This window comes from Mesocricetus auratus, unplaced genomic scaffold (genome assembly GCF_017639785.1).
Source record: "Mesocricetus auratus isolate SY011 unplaced genomic scaffold, BCM_Maur_2.0 Super-Scaffold_100027, whole genome shotgun sequence".
NCBI classification, from domain to species: domain Eukaryota; kingdom Metazoa; phylum Chordata; class Mammalia; order Rodentia; family Cricetidae; genus Mesocricetus; species Mesocricetus auratus.
In genome coordinates, this window is record NW_024429208.1 from 1799870 (window position 1) to 1815463 (window position 15594).

General features: G+C 49.1%; 1 protein-coding gene and 2 long non-coding RNA genes across 4 annotated transcripts; 2 read left to right on the top strand and 1 right to left on the bottom strand.

Annotated features, from left to right (window-relative positions):
• The first annotated feature begins 131 nt into the window (after window positions 1–131).
• Window positions 132–5283, top strand: LOC121134331. The gene is made up of 2 exons (XR_005871412.1): window positions 132–271; window positions 759–5283. It is a non-coding gene; the product is annotated as an uncharacterized LOC121134331 (long non-coding RNA).
• Window positions 5284–7500: 2217 nt separating this feature from the next.
• On the bottom strand, window positions 7501–13022 carry LOC121134329 (H-2 class I histocompatibility antigen, Q10 alpha chain-like). 2 transcript variants are annotated; one of them, XM_040732452.1, is made up of 7 exons: window positions 12890–13022; window positions 12417–12625; window positions 11896–12171; window positions 8647–8922; window positions 8408–8524; window positions 8199–8231; window positions 7501–7870 (listed from the first exon to the last, which is right to left on the bottom strand). In XM_040732452.1, exons 1-7 carry the CDS (start codon window positions 12895–12897, stop codon window positions 7653–7655), a joined length of 1137 nt encoding a protein of 378 aa, XP_040588386.1. In that variant the 5' UTR covers window positions 12898–13022; the 3' UTR covers window positions 7501–7652. The 2 variants fall into 2 exon arrangements, with proteins under 2 accessions (XP_040588386.1, XP_040588385.1); XM_040732451.1 differs by having other exon boundaries at window positions 12417–12686; window positions 12890–13006.
• A 110-nt stretch (window positions 13023–13132) lies between these two features.
• On the top strand, window positions 13133–15327 carry LOC121134332. Its single transcript, XR_005871413.1, has 3 exons — window positions 13133–13337; window positions 13485–13677; window positions 13841–15327. It is a non-coding gene; the product is annotated as an uncharacterized LOC121134332 (long non-coding RNA).
• The last annotated feature ends 267 nt before the right edge of the window (window positions 15328–15594 follow it).

The following is a 15594-nucleotide window of genomic DNA, read 5'->3' on the forward strand; positions in this document are numbered from 1 at the left end:
AAGGAGCTGACACAGGTCAGGAGCTGGAGAAGTGTAACTGGAACAGGGGAATCACCAGCACTGGGCTTCTCCACCCGGACCTCACCGCCCGGGACCAAGACTTTGTCTGACCCTGAGCTGGGGACAGAGCGCGCTTGTCCCGGGGTCTCTGGGCCACCCAAGGCCACCTGCTCCTCAGTTCAGGATGAAACCTAAGAGCATGACGTTTGCGGGTGAAACACAGGCAGCATTAAAATGAATGTTCAGGGAAACAGACGCTGTCACAGTCCTGGTGAGTGCGTGGGGCCGCCGTGGACACCCACATGGGAGGTGACTGGAGTTTTCACAGCTCTGGTCAAGCCCTTTGGACACACTGTGTCATGCGTGACTCCTTGCAGGAAGGACTCTCTACCCTCCTCTGCTTTCACTTTCTACTTCAGTTATGTGTGGCTGGGGTTTGGAGACATCAATCACAATCCACAGAAACGAAAAAATTATAAATTAGATTTTTCTCCACACTACTAGAATCCCCAGTGTGTACCTCTGCGGTGAGAATCACCCTCTGTCCAGTGTCCACACTACAGAGGCTGAGGAACCCAGGAGCCACGGTTACAAGGTCCAGGGTCTCATAAGTCTGGATAGTTACATTTAGTTACAGTTCCTCTCTTACTGGGGTTTATTCACTAAATAACCATGGAAGTACCCTGGAAGTGTGTGGACTCGGGGAAATGTGCAGTGTAGACAGGGATTGCTGTGATACTGTACTCTGTCTCCACCAGATCTTTGTCCCAGTGGGGAAGGGGTTCCACTGTGCTGAGATGATGACCCAGGTCCACACAGACAATCTCAGGACTATGGAGAGAAGATCCGTGTAAAACACAACCACCTGGAGCCACAGACGGTCATCTGGGAGGAAACACTAGGAGTCTGAGTGTAAGCACAGGGCTGTGAAGACTGGATCCTGAGTGATGAGCAAAGTCTCTATTTACAGGGGAGATTCCCGAGCACCAGGCTTGGCAGTGTGAGCGCCCCCTGCAGGTGGACAAAGGAGCCTAGTGTCTGTGTGGTGCTTGCAGGCCAGGGCCTCTGCTTTAAAGAGAAATCATCTCTCCGTGGTCAGCTGGGCATCATGCGCCCATCACCCATGACCTCCTGTAAACTTACAGGAAACCAGTTCCCAGTCTGCTTCTTGGGCAGAACCTGGGACCTGGCACCTTGGGCTATTGGGGCCTGACCCTGGGGACTTGGAGGGTTCCTGATTTCAGACCCGAAATTACTCACCCTTGTGACTCTGCTTGTCGTAGGCTGTCAGGGAACGTAGGTTCCTTAGAAATGTCTGCTAGTTGACCTTGGCTTTCCCTGTCTCCCTCTCCCAATAATCGGGCTCCTCCTGCTCCATCCATGGCGCCCATGGCTCCATCCTCGGATTCTCCGTGTCGCTGTTGCTGTCGAAGAGCACGAACTCCGTGCAGTCCACATAGCCGACTTCTATGTACCAGGGCTCCCCGAGGCCGGGCCGGGACACGGCCGAGTGGAAATACCGCAGCGAGTTCGAGCCTGGGGGCGGCGTGTAGTCCGCGAGAGACCCTGATCCTCCTTTCGGGACCCTCCTTTCGGGACCTCGGGCAGATGAGCGGGCCTGGAGGGGAGCAGGGCTCCGGGTTCTGGACCAGCATGGAGAAAGGGGCGGGGGGGATTTTGCTGGGCGATGAGGGCCACTGCTTCCTGTGTGCCCGTCCTCCCATAAGAGCAGGTTTCCTTCCCACCCCGCACTTACCTGCGCGGGCTTGAATCAGGGTTCCGGAGGCCGCCATCAAGGAGAACAAGCAAGGAAGGCTGCCTACCATTAGGAGATCTGGGGCTCCTCTAAGTCTGTGCAGGCTCTATAACCAATGCTCAGTGGCTCCGCAGTAACGTTCCACCCACGCGGGGCGGTTCACAATGACCAACCCACCAATCATTGTCCAGGACTACACCAGCCAAGGAAGGAGAGCACTGCATAGTTTTTCTTCAGTGTTCTGGCAGCAGGAACTGGCATTGGTTAGGCGCTGGAGAAGTGAAGGCCCACAGCCCTGGGCTTCCTGGACAGCCCGGGGCACTACGACTTTGTCCCGAATACTTACAATAGAAATCAAATGAACTCAATACTGCGTTCTTTAGATCGGGGCTCACATGAGACGTGGCATCCTCAAGTGGCAGCTGGAAAGAGCTCAGGTTCTTGCTGACTGTCCCTAGGATTCCTTTCCTACTTGTCTGGGCCTCTCTTGAGGCTGCTCTAGCTGCAGTAGCTGGCTCCCCAAGAGTCTGTCATGAGGGAGAGAGCAAAGGGGAGGGGAGAACCCCCTGGGCAAGACTCTCAGGGAGTGGGAGTGGCGGCCAGGTTTTGACTCTTAGCATGGCCATCATTCAGTTTCCGTTATTTAAAATCTGTACATGCCTAGCAACAGTATTCTCACTCCTACATGAGGAATTTGTAGAGGAAGCAGTCAATCCGTGGAGCCCTGGACTCCCTGGCATGAAGATGCACCCACAAGTGTAAAGGTTGAAGGAGAAATGGGGATGTGAGAAAGCAACAGAATTCTACAGAACAACTGAGAATTGACTCTTTAAAGGACAGCACACCAGCTATAATGAAATGATCTCTAGCAAGAGAGAGCCATTTAATTTTCATTTCCTAGATGGTAGCACAGGTTTCCCAGTAGGTTAGTGGTTACAAGAGTGTACCTTTGCCGCTTGGTGGTGGCACACGCCTTTAATCCCAGCACTTGGGAGGCAGAGGCAGGCGGATCTCTGTGAGTTCGAGGCCAGGCTGGACCGACAGCCTCGAAAACAATACAGAGAAACCCTGTCTCGAAAAACCTTTTATTCCTCAGTCTTGAGAATCTTGTGACTTACATACCTGGCAGGAACACACCAATGCCTGGGAAGGGAAGGAGATGCAGCCTGGAGAGCAGCAGTTCTGAGGAAGCAGAAATCACAAGCAGAGAAGACAGCACAGAGCAGCAAAGAAGATGGAGAAGGAGCAGCAGGGTCTGATGAAGAAGGAGCAAAGCAAAATCAGTGAGAAGCTTTCCCAACACAGGCCTCTCAGAGAGCCTGGGGGAGAAGTGTGGGCTGGAAACCTGCAGGGCAAGCACTTGTATGGAATGAAGAGCATTTTCAGTATGAAAACACACTGCTTATCATAATGTGTTTATGAGCCATCCAGGAAGCTTGGGTTACCCCACACCACCTGAAAATATTGGTAATCCAAACTTAAAGCACAAAGATAATGATAAATCTGTGTTGTTCAACACATTCCAAATATAAAACAATTGTTTCCTGTACAAAAGTTATGCTAAGTAGAGTACAACAGACCCATATCTCTCAACCCAGTACTTCCAGCTAAATAATGTTATGGCATGAAAGTACTCTCTGCTATCTATCCAGGGTGCAAAATTACAACAGAATTCTAGTAGTGTTTCTTGTCCATTGTGGCATACTAATCTGCATTTGGGGAAAAAAGTTTCAGTTCTCCGTAATCAATTGACATGAATTAGACAAAGTGTTGTAGGGCTTTATACTGTCCTCAGTTCTGTTTCTAGCTGGTGTTGATATACATATTCTATAGTTTGAACTGACATTACTTGGTGCAACAGTAAGGAATTTGATGATGTGGGTTTTCAAAAATAACATTAAATGCAACAATTATGATTATGTTTTATAAAAAAGAGAACTTTTAGAATTCCACTATAAAAGCAGCACACCAATTTGGATAATTTTTTCCCTGAAACAAGGTTTCACTGTATAACAGAGGGTCATCATGTACGTTGTGAATTCTGATCTGTCCTCTGTAAACCTATAATCATGTTCTCAAGCTCTCAGCAGATACTATGCTGTTGGGAACCATGAATTTTCTAATTATATTTTACATGCTATAATATGACTTTTACATGAATGATACTTTGTTTAAATGCAAGTATTTTACTCCAATTACATTATAAAAGGTACATTGTTACTAAATGAATTTTGAGTTTAAAAATCAAGTTATCATTTGTTACATATTGTTCTTTACAAATGAACAAGGCCTTGCATAAAGGCAAGAAAAGATAGAAAGATGAAAATAGTCTTTTTTTCTTAATGGCAGGTGTAGCTGATAAACAGCATCTCCAAACAGCTGTGTGGTGGGGGTATGCACCTGTAATCCCAACAATCAGGAGGTAGAGGCAGGTGAATCTCTGTGAGTTCAGGTCAGCCTGGCCTACAGACTGAGTTCCAGGACAGTCAGGACTACACAGAGAAACCTGGTCTTAAACAAACAAACACAAAGAAAAAGAACAGGCTATGAACCAACTGTGCGGGATTCCTTATAACCAAGCACCTTGGTTCCACAGAATGTCTACTGATCACTTACATCACCAATAATTTAATTGGCAAAGACCTCATTGCAAACAGCAATGTCCCTACAGGACAATTAAAATGAGAGGGACCAGAAACTTTCATCTCCATTTTTATGAGCAGAAGATAAGTCTGTATTTTACAGTTAATATCAGTGCAAAAGTCAATCTATTTCTCCCCAAGGGAAAAGATGTAAAGTGAACACTCTCTTTAAAAAGGAAGGAGGGGTAGCAGTGTGTGGAAGGATTCTTATTTAGGGAATATGAGCTCCTATATCACTTAGCTCATAACATCAGCTGAGCCTTCTACTCTGATGCTATCTGGAGAGCCCCACTGTGAAGACTGGGGTGTCCAGGCTGAAGAGACATTGTCAAGTGGTGGTGTGAGAGGAAGACCTCAGCACAGAGTCACTGCATCTCTGGGCCCAGCCGGATGCTTGCCCTGAGGACCACAAGATGCTGCAGGAAAAGGAGAAGACAGGAACGAACAATGTGTGTGTTGGGGTTGCAGATTCGACATCTGTTGTAGCTATGGGTGACAACTGACACTGGGGACCTCCATGCTGTGATTAGACCTGGGGAGCCTGGAGTGTGGCTGGCATAGAGGATGAAGGCTCACACTGTGGACCTCCATGCTGTGATGAGACCTGGGGTGCCTGCTGTGTGGCCAGCATAGTAGGTGAAGGCTGACACAGACACAGGAGAGTGTGAGTGTGAGGTCATTGCAGGAGAGCATGGCTGATGCTTCTGCTTTGCAGCCCTTGAGGTGACACCTTCCCTGAGCCCTGCTGCTGTGCTCCAGGCTTCACAGGCTGTGTAGAGCCCTCTGTGAAGTCTAATTCTCTCCTTGGTCCACTGGGAACCTCAGTCCTTAGAGCCCCAACACTGATGTATCCAGATTTAGAAGATGTTCCTCTGTTGATTGTGACAAAGTCTTTTCTTGAGTGAAGTTTTTGTTTTGTTTCCCCATGTCCCAAGTCCCTGCCCAGGTACCCAGCCCTGGAGCACCCCTGTTCCTGAATGGAGACACAGGCACAGTTGCTCTGGTTGCTGACTCCACCCTGTAGCTTCACAGTTACAGGCTTCCTCCCTCCTTCCCACTGACTGTCCTTTACCCGTTGTCTTCCTAGTCCCCAGTCCACTGGAAATTTGTCCTTGGCTGGCGTGTGTGTGTGTGTGTGTGTGTGTGTGTGTGTGTGTGTGTGTGTGTGTAAAAGCATGGGGATCAGTGTGCTCCCACAGTCTTTCAGTATATCCAGTGTGGATCATTTTGGATAAAAGACCCCTAGATTAAACGACTCTTACATGCAGGATAAATGTGTACATTAATACAAAGATGGGACTTTCATTCTGGGGGTTCTAAGACACCACAGGCACTTCAGGAAGCTGTGTAGGGCTCACTACCCACAGGGCTGTTAATTTGTTGGGTCTATTTATTTTTTCAATGAATCCACTTAGGATGAGGGGATATAGTGTCTGTCCTCTCTTACCTGATGCCTGGAGTCCCTGCACAGGCTGGCAGTCCCCATGTGTGAATTCATACTGTCACTGAGACCCTGAGTCCCTGTGGTAGACAATTATTTTAGGTCACCTTGTGGTGGGGCAAGTGTGGCCACCTCACAGTTGAGTCCTATTCAAACATCCCGGATTCCAGTGACTCCCCATTGAGAGATGTTCTCCCTCTATAGTAAGATCTGTCCAGAGTGAAGTCTTGTTTGGTTTATTGTTTGAGACAGGGTCTCTCTCTACACAGCCATGCTGTTCTGAAACTCACAGAGATCCTCCTGCCTCTGGCTCCCAAGTGCTGGGATTAAAGGAGTGTGTCACCATGACACCATGAAGTGGCATCCAGAAGTGAATCAGGAGAGATGGAGAGAGAGAGAGAGAGAGAGAGAGAGAGAGAGAGAGAGAGAGAGAGAGAGAGAGAGAGAGAGGTGGATCCTATTGAGTCTGAGACCAGCTTAGTCTACAGAGTGAGTTTAAGGAAGCCACGGCTGCACAGGGAAACCCTGTCTTGAAAAAAAGAATTTAAAATGGACACCATGAATAGGCCATATACTGCTAATTATGTCTCTTTTGTTTGAAATCAACTGATCTTCCTGTGAGGAAGCATTCAACATTTCTTAACTTTTAAAATTTTGTTTTCCAAGACAGGGTTTCTATATGTAGCCCTGATTGTCCTGGACCAGGCCATGCAGAATCTCAGTGATTTGCCTGCCTCTATCTCTGGAGTGCTGGGATTAAAGATGTTCACTACCACTGCCCAGACTCTCTTCTCTCCCTCTCTCTCTCTCTCTCTCTCTCTCTCTCTCTCTCTCTCTCTCTCTCTCTCTCTCTCTCTCTCTCTCTCTGCCTCTCGGTCTCTGTCTCTGTCTCTGTCTCTCATACACACACACACATCCAAAAGGCTTAGCCTGATGATCCCAATATAACTAAAATCCCTGTGGTCCTGATCCATTTCCTAGGTACCGACATTAGTAGACTCTGCCTTATGAGTTCTAGAGTTACCATCAGAAGCTGCACCAGGAGTCCCAGAGCCAGGGAGGTACAGGAAGTGGAGCTGAGCAGAACACACTCCCAACAGGACCTGATCCAAGATGAGACCCTGTGGACCAGACCTTTCTGCAGATCCCACACACAAGGGTTAGATTCTGAAAGATTGGGAGAGGGGCAGAACCTCCAGGCAACAGCTCTGGAAGGAGGCAGAGCTCAGGGGACTGAGGGTCACATCCTGAGTACAGGGTCCTTGTTAGCACAGGGACAGGAAAAAACAACTCCTGCTGTGGTCACACTCCACAGGAATGACAACAGGGCTGCTCCCCCATTCAAACCAAGAAGACAAGACATAAACAGGGAGCTTGGTTAAAGAGCCACAGCTACGACTGAGTCAAGGCTGGCATGGCTGCTCACAATCCTGGACACAGGACAGGGCTGGGGACAGACATGCTTGTATTCCTGTGATCAGAGTCTGACAGCATGTGGTTATACTAAGTGACAAGGACAAAGGAGCCATGGAGGACATAGCTGAGGGGTGACCACACCCAACCCACATGGACCGAGCTCCACCTGGCCCAGCCCCATCCTCACTCAGCTCCCACAGACTCCTCCTTTCCCTGTTGACACTGAGCACAGCAGACACAGATTCTAGAAGGTTCTCCATGCTGCCATTTATTTTCTCCATCACACATTCAGAATTCTCACCTTTTATTTGAACTGCCAATCTCTCAGGTCAAGGACATGAAGTATTAAGTTCACATCCAGATTTTTATTTTCAGTGAGAAAACCAAGGGCTGCATCTCATGGCAGCAGGGAGATGACAGGACGGAGATGTCCCCTCCTGCCTTTGCAGTACCAGGAAGGTTGGCTGTGGAAGGGAGCAGGAGCAGGAGCAGAGCTGGGGTAGGGTCCTGGTGGACTGGACTGGGCTGGATGCTCTTCATAGAAGTAGACAGCTTCAGACATTTGTTGTTTCTTGAGTGAGTGAGAACGTGTTCCCAGGTGGCACCTGTCTGAAGCTAAAGACAAAGAGTGATGGACAGTCAGTATAAAGACATCTCCAAGGTCCACTGAGACTCATTCAAATGTCTCAATTCTGAGACGTCCTGGGACACAGCCCTTTCCTTTTTCCCTCAGCCCCAATCTCAGGCCCCCAGGGTGTCTCATTTTCAAGCCTCCAGAGACAAGTCAGAGCTCTGGGCACTGTCCCTTTCTGCAGCAGAAGAAATGACAAGGCACATTTAGGTTACTAAGAGGATGTGGCTGCAGGAGGAATTATGGGCTGGTCAGGCTCCCCACCAGGTTTACCCCACAGGCTTCAGGGACAATACTGCTCCCCACACTTACCTAGATCTGGAGCATAGTCCCCTCCTTGTCCACCTGTGAGAAGAAAAGCTGTGAGAGACCAGGGAGGACCCTGACCCTAGGAATTTTTCAAAACTTAGGGCAGACCCAGGTTAGAGGGACAGGTGCAATGGGGGTGTGGATGTGTTTCCATGACCAGAGCACACTGCTAAAAGGGGCTGAGAGAGAACTCACACCCTGCCCTTTCCTACCTGTGTTTCTCCTCCTCTTCCTCACAACAGCTACCACAGCTCTAATGATGGTCATAGCTCCAAGGAGAACCAGAATAGGAACGACTGCCATGCTGGGGACAGTGGACTGAAGAGGCTCTGGGAAGGGAAAGACAGAGAGGGAAGGTGAGGGTCATGATCCCAGCTCTCAGCCCTGACCCTGCTCAGGCTCTGCAGAAGGCTTCAACTTTCCCTGACCCCAGCACCCACTCCCTCCTTACCCCATCTCAGGGTGAAGGGCTCAGGCAGCCCCTCATGCTCCACATGGCATGTGTATCTCTGCTCCTCTCCAATAGGCACCACCACAGCTGCCCACTTCTGGAAGGTTCCATCCCCTGCAGGTCTGGTCTCCACCATCTCCATGTCCTGGGTCAGTTCCTCCTCATCTTTCTTCCAGGTCAGGGTGATGTCAGCAGGGTAGAATCCCAGGGCCCAGCACCTCAGGGTGACCTTACCTTCAGGTCTGGGGTGATGGGTCACATGTGTCTTTGGAGGGTCTGAGGAGAAGAGTTGGAAAGTTCAGGTGTTTTGCAGGGGACTCCAGCAGGGTCCCTGTGAACTATCCTGGTCTGGGTCAGAAATAGGTTGAGGGAGAGGTGAAAAATCCTCTCTAGCTTAAACACTGGGTTCTGGATAATGCTTTCTTTGGGAAATTCTACATATGGGTAAGAGAGCCCAGGGTCACAGAACTCTGGTGTCACATCAGGAAGAAGGGACTTCTGCTCCTGACTGGTGAGTGGGGCTGATGGATTCAGCATCACCGAATTCAGACCCCAGAGACCTCAGTTGTGAGCAGAGAACTGGGCCTGAGCAAGGCTATGGCTCACACAGCACTGCAGACTGAAGGTTAACTGTCTTGGTAATTTCAGGGACCTCCTCTCCTTCCCTCCTGAGACACACTCTGAACTGTCCTGACAGAAGGCTGAGCCCTGGGAGAGCCAGTCTCTCATAAACGGTCAGGAGACACTATAGAACTTCCCACCTCCCGTTTTAGAGATAGGGAGACAGGTGGATATTATGTCAAAAAGAGAAACACACAGAGCTTCCTCTGAAGTCAGGAAGGAAACAAAGGTGCACACTCTCCACCATCGTATTTAACACAGTGATGATTTTATATAAGCTATCAGAAGTAGACAGAAGATTGGCAAAAAAGCAATCAAAGTAGCAAAGGAAGAAGTCACACTGTTCCTATTTCTAGAAAGCATGATTCTTTACTTAAATGACCCTGTTGAGTCCACAGGAAAACTCTTGGTCATAATAAACACTCATAGTTTCCAGATACACAAATCACCATTAAAAAGCAGCCTTCATTTGTGCAAGCAGTGTCTTTTCAGTAAAAGAAATTAGGAAATGTACAACAATGAAAGCAACGTCACCAGAATTAAGTGTTTAAGGATACATATCACCAAAGAAATGGACAAATTCTACAAGGAAAACTTCAAGATCTGACACAGGAAATCATAGAAGACAATGTTAGAAGATGGAAAGACAATCCATGCGCATGGACTGACAGAATTAATACTATGAAATTGTCATACCACCCAAATTAATCTATAGGTATAATCTGCACTACTTACAAAAGTCTGATATATTCCATAGCTTTAGAAAAAAACAAAAGCACTTGTAGAGAATGACAAAAGACCATGAACAGGCAACAGTCCTAAGGATTAAGAACTCTGCTGGAGGCTGGGCAGTGGTGGAGCATTCCTTTAATCCCAGGGTTTGTATGGCAGAGACAAGTGCATCTCTGAGAGTTCCAGGCCAGAGAAAACCTGTTTTGCAAAACAAAACAAATAAAAGAACACTGTTGGGGGTTACACTCCCAACCTCAAATTATCCTGTGGAGCCAGAGTGACAAAGACTGCCTGGAACTGGCATAAAATAGAAGGAAAATCAAAGGCATAGAGTAGAAATCCTGAAATACAATGACAAAGCTGTGTGTATTTGAGTTTCAACAAAGAATACAAAACACATATTGGACAAAGAGTCCATTCTACACATGATGCAGCAACACTGTCTTTTTTTAACCTGAGAAGATAAACTTAGATTCTCACCTTTCACCTTGTACAAAAATAAACTTGAAGACAGCAAAGACCTTTTTAAGTTCAAGACTTGAAACACCCAGAGTTCAAGACGACTTCCTAGTGGGTAGGTCAGAAACGCAGAATAGGACAATACTACAGGAGCTCATTGGGCCATGCATCAGCATGAAGATAAAGTCTCTTGACAGCACAGGACACAATCAGCAGAGGGGACAGACGTCACAGTAGGAGAAACCTCTACCAGCTGAGCTTCAGACAAGGGACTAGAGCCCTCAGTTTTCAGAGAAGTGCAGAAACTAAACACCAAGGATCTAACATTGTGAATCATCCAATGGTCGACAGAACTGAATAGACAGTTGTCTTAACAAAAGAAAAAGCAGAAATGTCCACTAATATGTTTAGTGTTTTCAGTATCTCTAGCCTTCATGAAAATGCAGATTCAGCTACTTTGAAGGCTGGAGAGTTGACTCAGAGGTGAGGAGCACTTGATGCTCTTGCAGAGGACCTGGTTAAATGCACTGTGTGTGGCTCCAGGCCCAGGAAATTGCATAACCTCTCTGACCCCAGACACCAGGTACAAGTTTGGTGCTGATGCACACGTGCAGGCAAAACATTCATCCCCACAAAAGGATGAAATAAAATGAAAGTTAAAACTGCTTTGTGAATGCACCTCACCCCAGTCAAAATGGCTATGACCAAGAAATGTAATCTGACAGCAAATGCTGGAGAGGACATGGAGAGAAAGGAGCCATACTCACTCCTCTCTCTGTCTCTCTCTCTCTGTCTCTCTCTCTCTGTCTCTCTCTCTGTCTCTCTGTCTCTCTCTCTCTCTCTCTCTCTCTGTCTTTGTCTCTCTCTGTCTCTGTCTCTCTCTTTTTCTCTGTCTCTGTCTCACTCTCTCCGTGTGTGTGTGTGTGTGCAAATTAATACAGTCATTGTGGAATCATTTTCGATATTTTCTTAAAAAATTAATCACAGCACTCCCATATGACCCAGCTATATTATTCCTTGCCCGAAGTCCACATCCTACTGGTGAGATATTTGCAGCACATGTTTATTGTTCATTTATTCACTAAAAATGGATTTAATCCATCAGCAGTTGTGTAGATAGTGGAAATTTGGTACACATGTAAAATGGAATACTACTCGGCTCTAAACAGTGTAATCACAAAATACACAGGAAAATGCATGAACTTAGCATGCAGTACATTAAGTGAGGTCACAAGTCTCAGAATGCAAAACTACGTTGTTTTTCCTCAGATGTAGCCAACAATATATGTGAGTAAGTGTACATATGTGTACAGTGTAACATGACCAAAAGACAACAAGAAAGGATAAATATTGGGGACAAGGAAGGACTGACCACAGGTACTGAATTTTGAAACATGCCCCCGAGGGCAGGGGGCGGAGTGCCCTGGGAGCCTGCACCTGTGCACAGCAGCTGCTCCTTCCCATTCTCCAGGTATCTGCGGAGCCACTGCATGCATGCGCCCTCCAGGTAATTCCTCCATTGCTCTGCAAAACCAGCCTGCTCCCACTTGTGCTTGGTGATCTGCGCTGCTATGTCCGCCGCCGTCCACGTCCTCAGGTCGTCATTCAGGGAGATGTAATTTTCGCCTTCGTAGGCGAACTGACTGTACCCGCGGACGAGGCGCCCATCTGGCCCCGTTTGACAGCCATACATATTCTGGATGGTGTGAGAGCCTGCGGGGATCCCGTGGTAAGCTCCGCCCATCCATCCCTCCCCTCAGCCCTGCCCGCCCGCTCCTGAGGCCATGCTCACACTTGGAATTCTCTTTACTGACAGAGAATGTTGGTCCCTGTCCCTGCCATAGAGTCTTTGCGGGTGCACGTTTTTGGAAGAACCTCGGGCTTGAGACACAGGGCGACTCTGGCTGGTACATATAGGGACGTGGAGGAGTGTTGATCCCTGACCCGGGGCCACTCACCGCCCTCGCTCTGGTTGTAGAAGCCAAGCGCAGCCCTCAGGTTCCCTCGGTAAATCTGCTCAGTGTGTTTTATGATCCGAGTCTCCCTCTCCCAATAATCCGGCCCCTCCCGCTGCATCCACGGCGCCCGCGGCTCCATCCTCGGATCCTCGGCGTCGCTGTCGAAGCGCACGAACTCCGTGTCGTCCACGTAGCCGACCACAATGAACCTGGGATCCCCGAGGCCGGGCCGGGACGCGATGGTGATGAAATACCGCATGGAGTGCGAGCCTGGGGGCGGCGCCTGGTGAGACCCCGACCTCCTTCCGGGACCCCGGGCAGGTGCGCGGCCAGGAGGGGAGCTGGGCGCGGGGCTCGGGACGCGGGAGGGGAAGGGGCGGGAGGGTCTGGCCGGGAGATGCGGGGCCACGGCTTCCCCGGTGCCGCCCCCGCCCTCCCCGCAGACGCCGTTTCCCTCCCGACCCCTCACTCACCCGTGCATGTCTGGGTCGGGGCCAGGGCGGCTGCCAGCAGCAGGAGCAGCATGCGCGGCACAGTCGCCCACATCTCGGATCTGGGCATTCGCGTTCCCCGCGCGGACAATTTACGCTGATTGGTTCCCCGGGATGTCGACAGCCAATGGGGGTGAGAAACGCCGAGTCGTCATCAGTGTCCGGGCAGAAGGAGCTAACACAGGTCAGGAGCTGGAGAAGTGAAACTGGGGACATGGAATCCCCAGAGCTGGGCTTCTCCACCCGGACCTCACCAAGACTTTGTCTGACCCTGAGCTGCGGACAGAGCGCGTTTGTCCCGGGGTCTCTGGGCCGCCCAAGGCCACCTGCTCCTCGGGTCAGGATGAAACCTAAGAGCATGACGTTTGCGGGTGAAACACAGGCAGCATTAAAATGAACGTTCACGAAAACAGACTCTGTCACAGTCCTGGTGAGTGCTTGGGGCCTCCATGGACACCTGCAAGGGAGGTGACTGGAGTTTTCACAGCTCTGGTCAAGCCCTTTGGACACACTGTGTCATGTGTGACTCCGTGCAGGAAGGACTCTCTACCCTCCTCTGCTTTCACTTTTTTTTCAGTTATGTGTGGCTGGGGTTTGGAGACATCAATCACAATCCACAGAAACGAAAAAAGTCAAAATTAGATTTGTCTCCACACTACTGAACAGTGATGAAACCTAGAATCCCCAGTGTGTACCTCTGCCATGAGAATCACCCTCCGTCCAGTGTCCACACTGCACAGGCTGAGGAACCCAGGAGCCACGGTTACCAGGTCCAGGGTCTCATAAGTCTGGATAGTTACATTTAGTTACAGTTTCTCTCTTACTGGGGTTTATTCACTAAATAACCATGGAAGTACCCTGGAAGTGTGTGGACACGGGGAAATGTGCAGTGCAGACAGGGATCGCTGTGATACTGTATTCTGTCTCCACCAGATCTTTGTCCCAGTGGGGAAGGGGTTCCACTGTGCTGAGACGATGACCCAGGTCCACACAGACAATCTGAGGACTATGGAGTGAAGATCCGTGTAAAACACAACCACCTGGAACCACAGACGGTCATCTGGGAAGAAACACTAGGAGTCTGAGTGTAAGCACAAGGCTGTGAAGACTGGATCCTGAGTGATGAGCAAAGTTTCTATTTACAGGGGAGATTCCCGAGCACCAGGCTTGGCAGTGTGAGCGCCCCCTGCAGGTGGACACAGGATCCTGGTGTCTGTGGGAGTCTGTGTGGTGCTTGCAGGCCAGGGCCTCTGCTTTAGAGAGAAATCATCTCTCCCTTGTATCCCGACCCTAGTGTTGTTGCTATTGTGTTCCTGGAATCGACTTTTCTTCTGGAAGTTCCAGGTTTGACATCTGGTGAGAAGGAAGAGGAAGGGTGAGGAGAGGACAAATTGTTTTGGGCTTTGAGTCTCTCCTGGTGTTTTTGTTTTGTTTTTCAGGCATGGTCTGCCGCACCACTGTGGCTGTCCTGAAACTTACTGTGTAGACCAGACAGACTTGCCTTGACCTCACAGAGATACACCTGTCTTTTAATCCCATGACCTGGGATTAAAGGTTTGTGTCACCACACCTGTCTTTAGTTATTTCTATGGCTGTGATAAGACACCATGACCCCCACAAACTTTAAAAGGAACATGTTTCACTTGGTCTTAAGTTTCCAGAGGGTTTGAGTCCATGGTGGCAGAGGAAAGGAATGGTGGCTGGAGCAGCTGAGAGCTCACATCTTGATCTGCAAGCTTCAGAGACACTGGGAATGGTGGGAGTCTATTAAAACCTCAATGCCCAGCCCCAGTGACACACCTCCTCCAACAAGGCCACACCTCCTGATCCTCCCCACACAGTTCCATCACCTGGAGCTGAAGTGTCTGAACCTGTGAGCCTGTGTGTCCATTCTCATTCAAACATCCCAGCATGCAGTGTGAGTGTGAGATGCCCTGCAGGGTTCTGCAGATGTGTACATGTGATCTCTAGACAAACACCCTCAACCAGGAGGACTCCACTGTGTTAGGATCCCCCCTTTCTTCTGCCACCTCCTGCTCAGCCCTTCTCTGTCCCTCAGGCCTCACCCCATCAGTGCCCAGCACCCCTCACTCGAGCTCTGCACTAATCCTGCCTCTTCCTTTGCCTCCAGTTTCTGTGGTCAGCCATCTTGTCAGCTGTCTTGCTCTGAGTCAGGCTGTGCTGTTTCCTTCTGTTAAATTCCTACAGGGACTGGACAGATGGCTCACAGGTGATAAGCACCTGTTCTGTCCCAGAGAATTCGTGTTCAGTTCCTATCAACAACATGGTGCTTTACAGCCATCTGGGACTGCAGTTCCGGGTGATCCAGTGCCTGGTGTACCTGCATACCTACATATATACACACATGTATGCATAATCTAATAAAATACATACATCTAATAAAAATAAAATTAAAAACACTGCGAAAAGTGCTCCAATGGCTCCCTCTCCTCTCCTACACATCTAGAGTGTGACACCCAGACTGAGGGCATAGGGCTGTTTAGTTAACACTGAGTCACCACTAAGAGAAGGAAGAGCTGGAACAGGACAGGCACTGATGACTTAAAGACACTGCACTGAAATTAACATTAGCAAAACAGTGTAAAATTAAAAACACAGCCAGGCGTTGGTGGCGCACGCCTTTAATCCCAGCACTCGGGAGGCAGATACAGGCAGATCACTGTGAG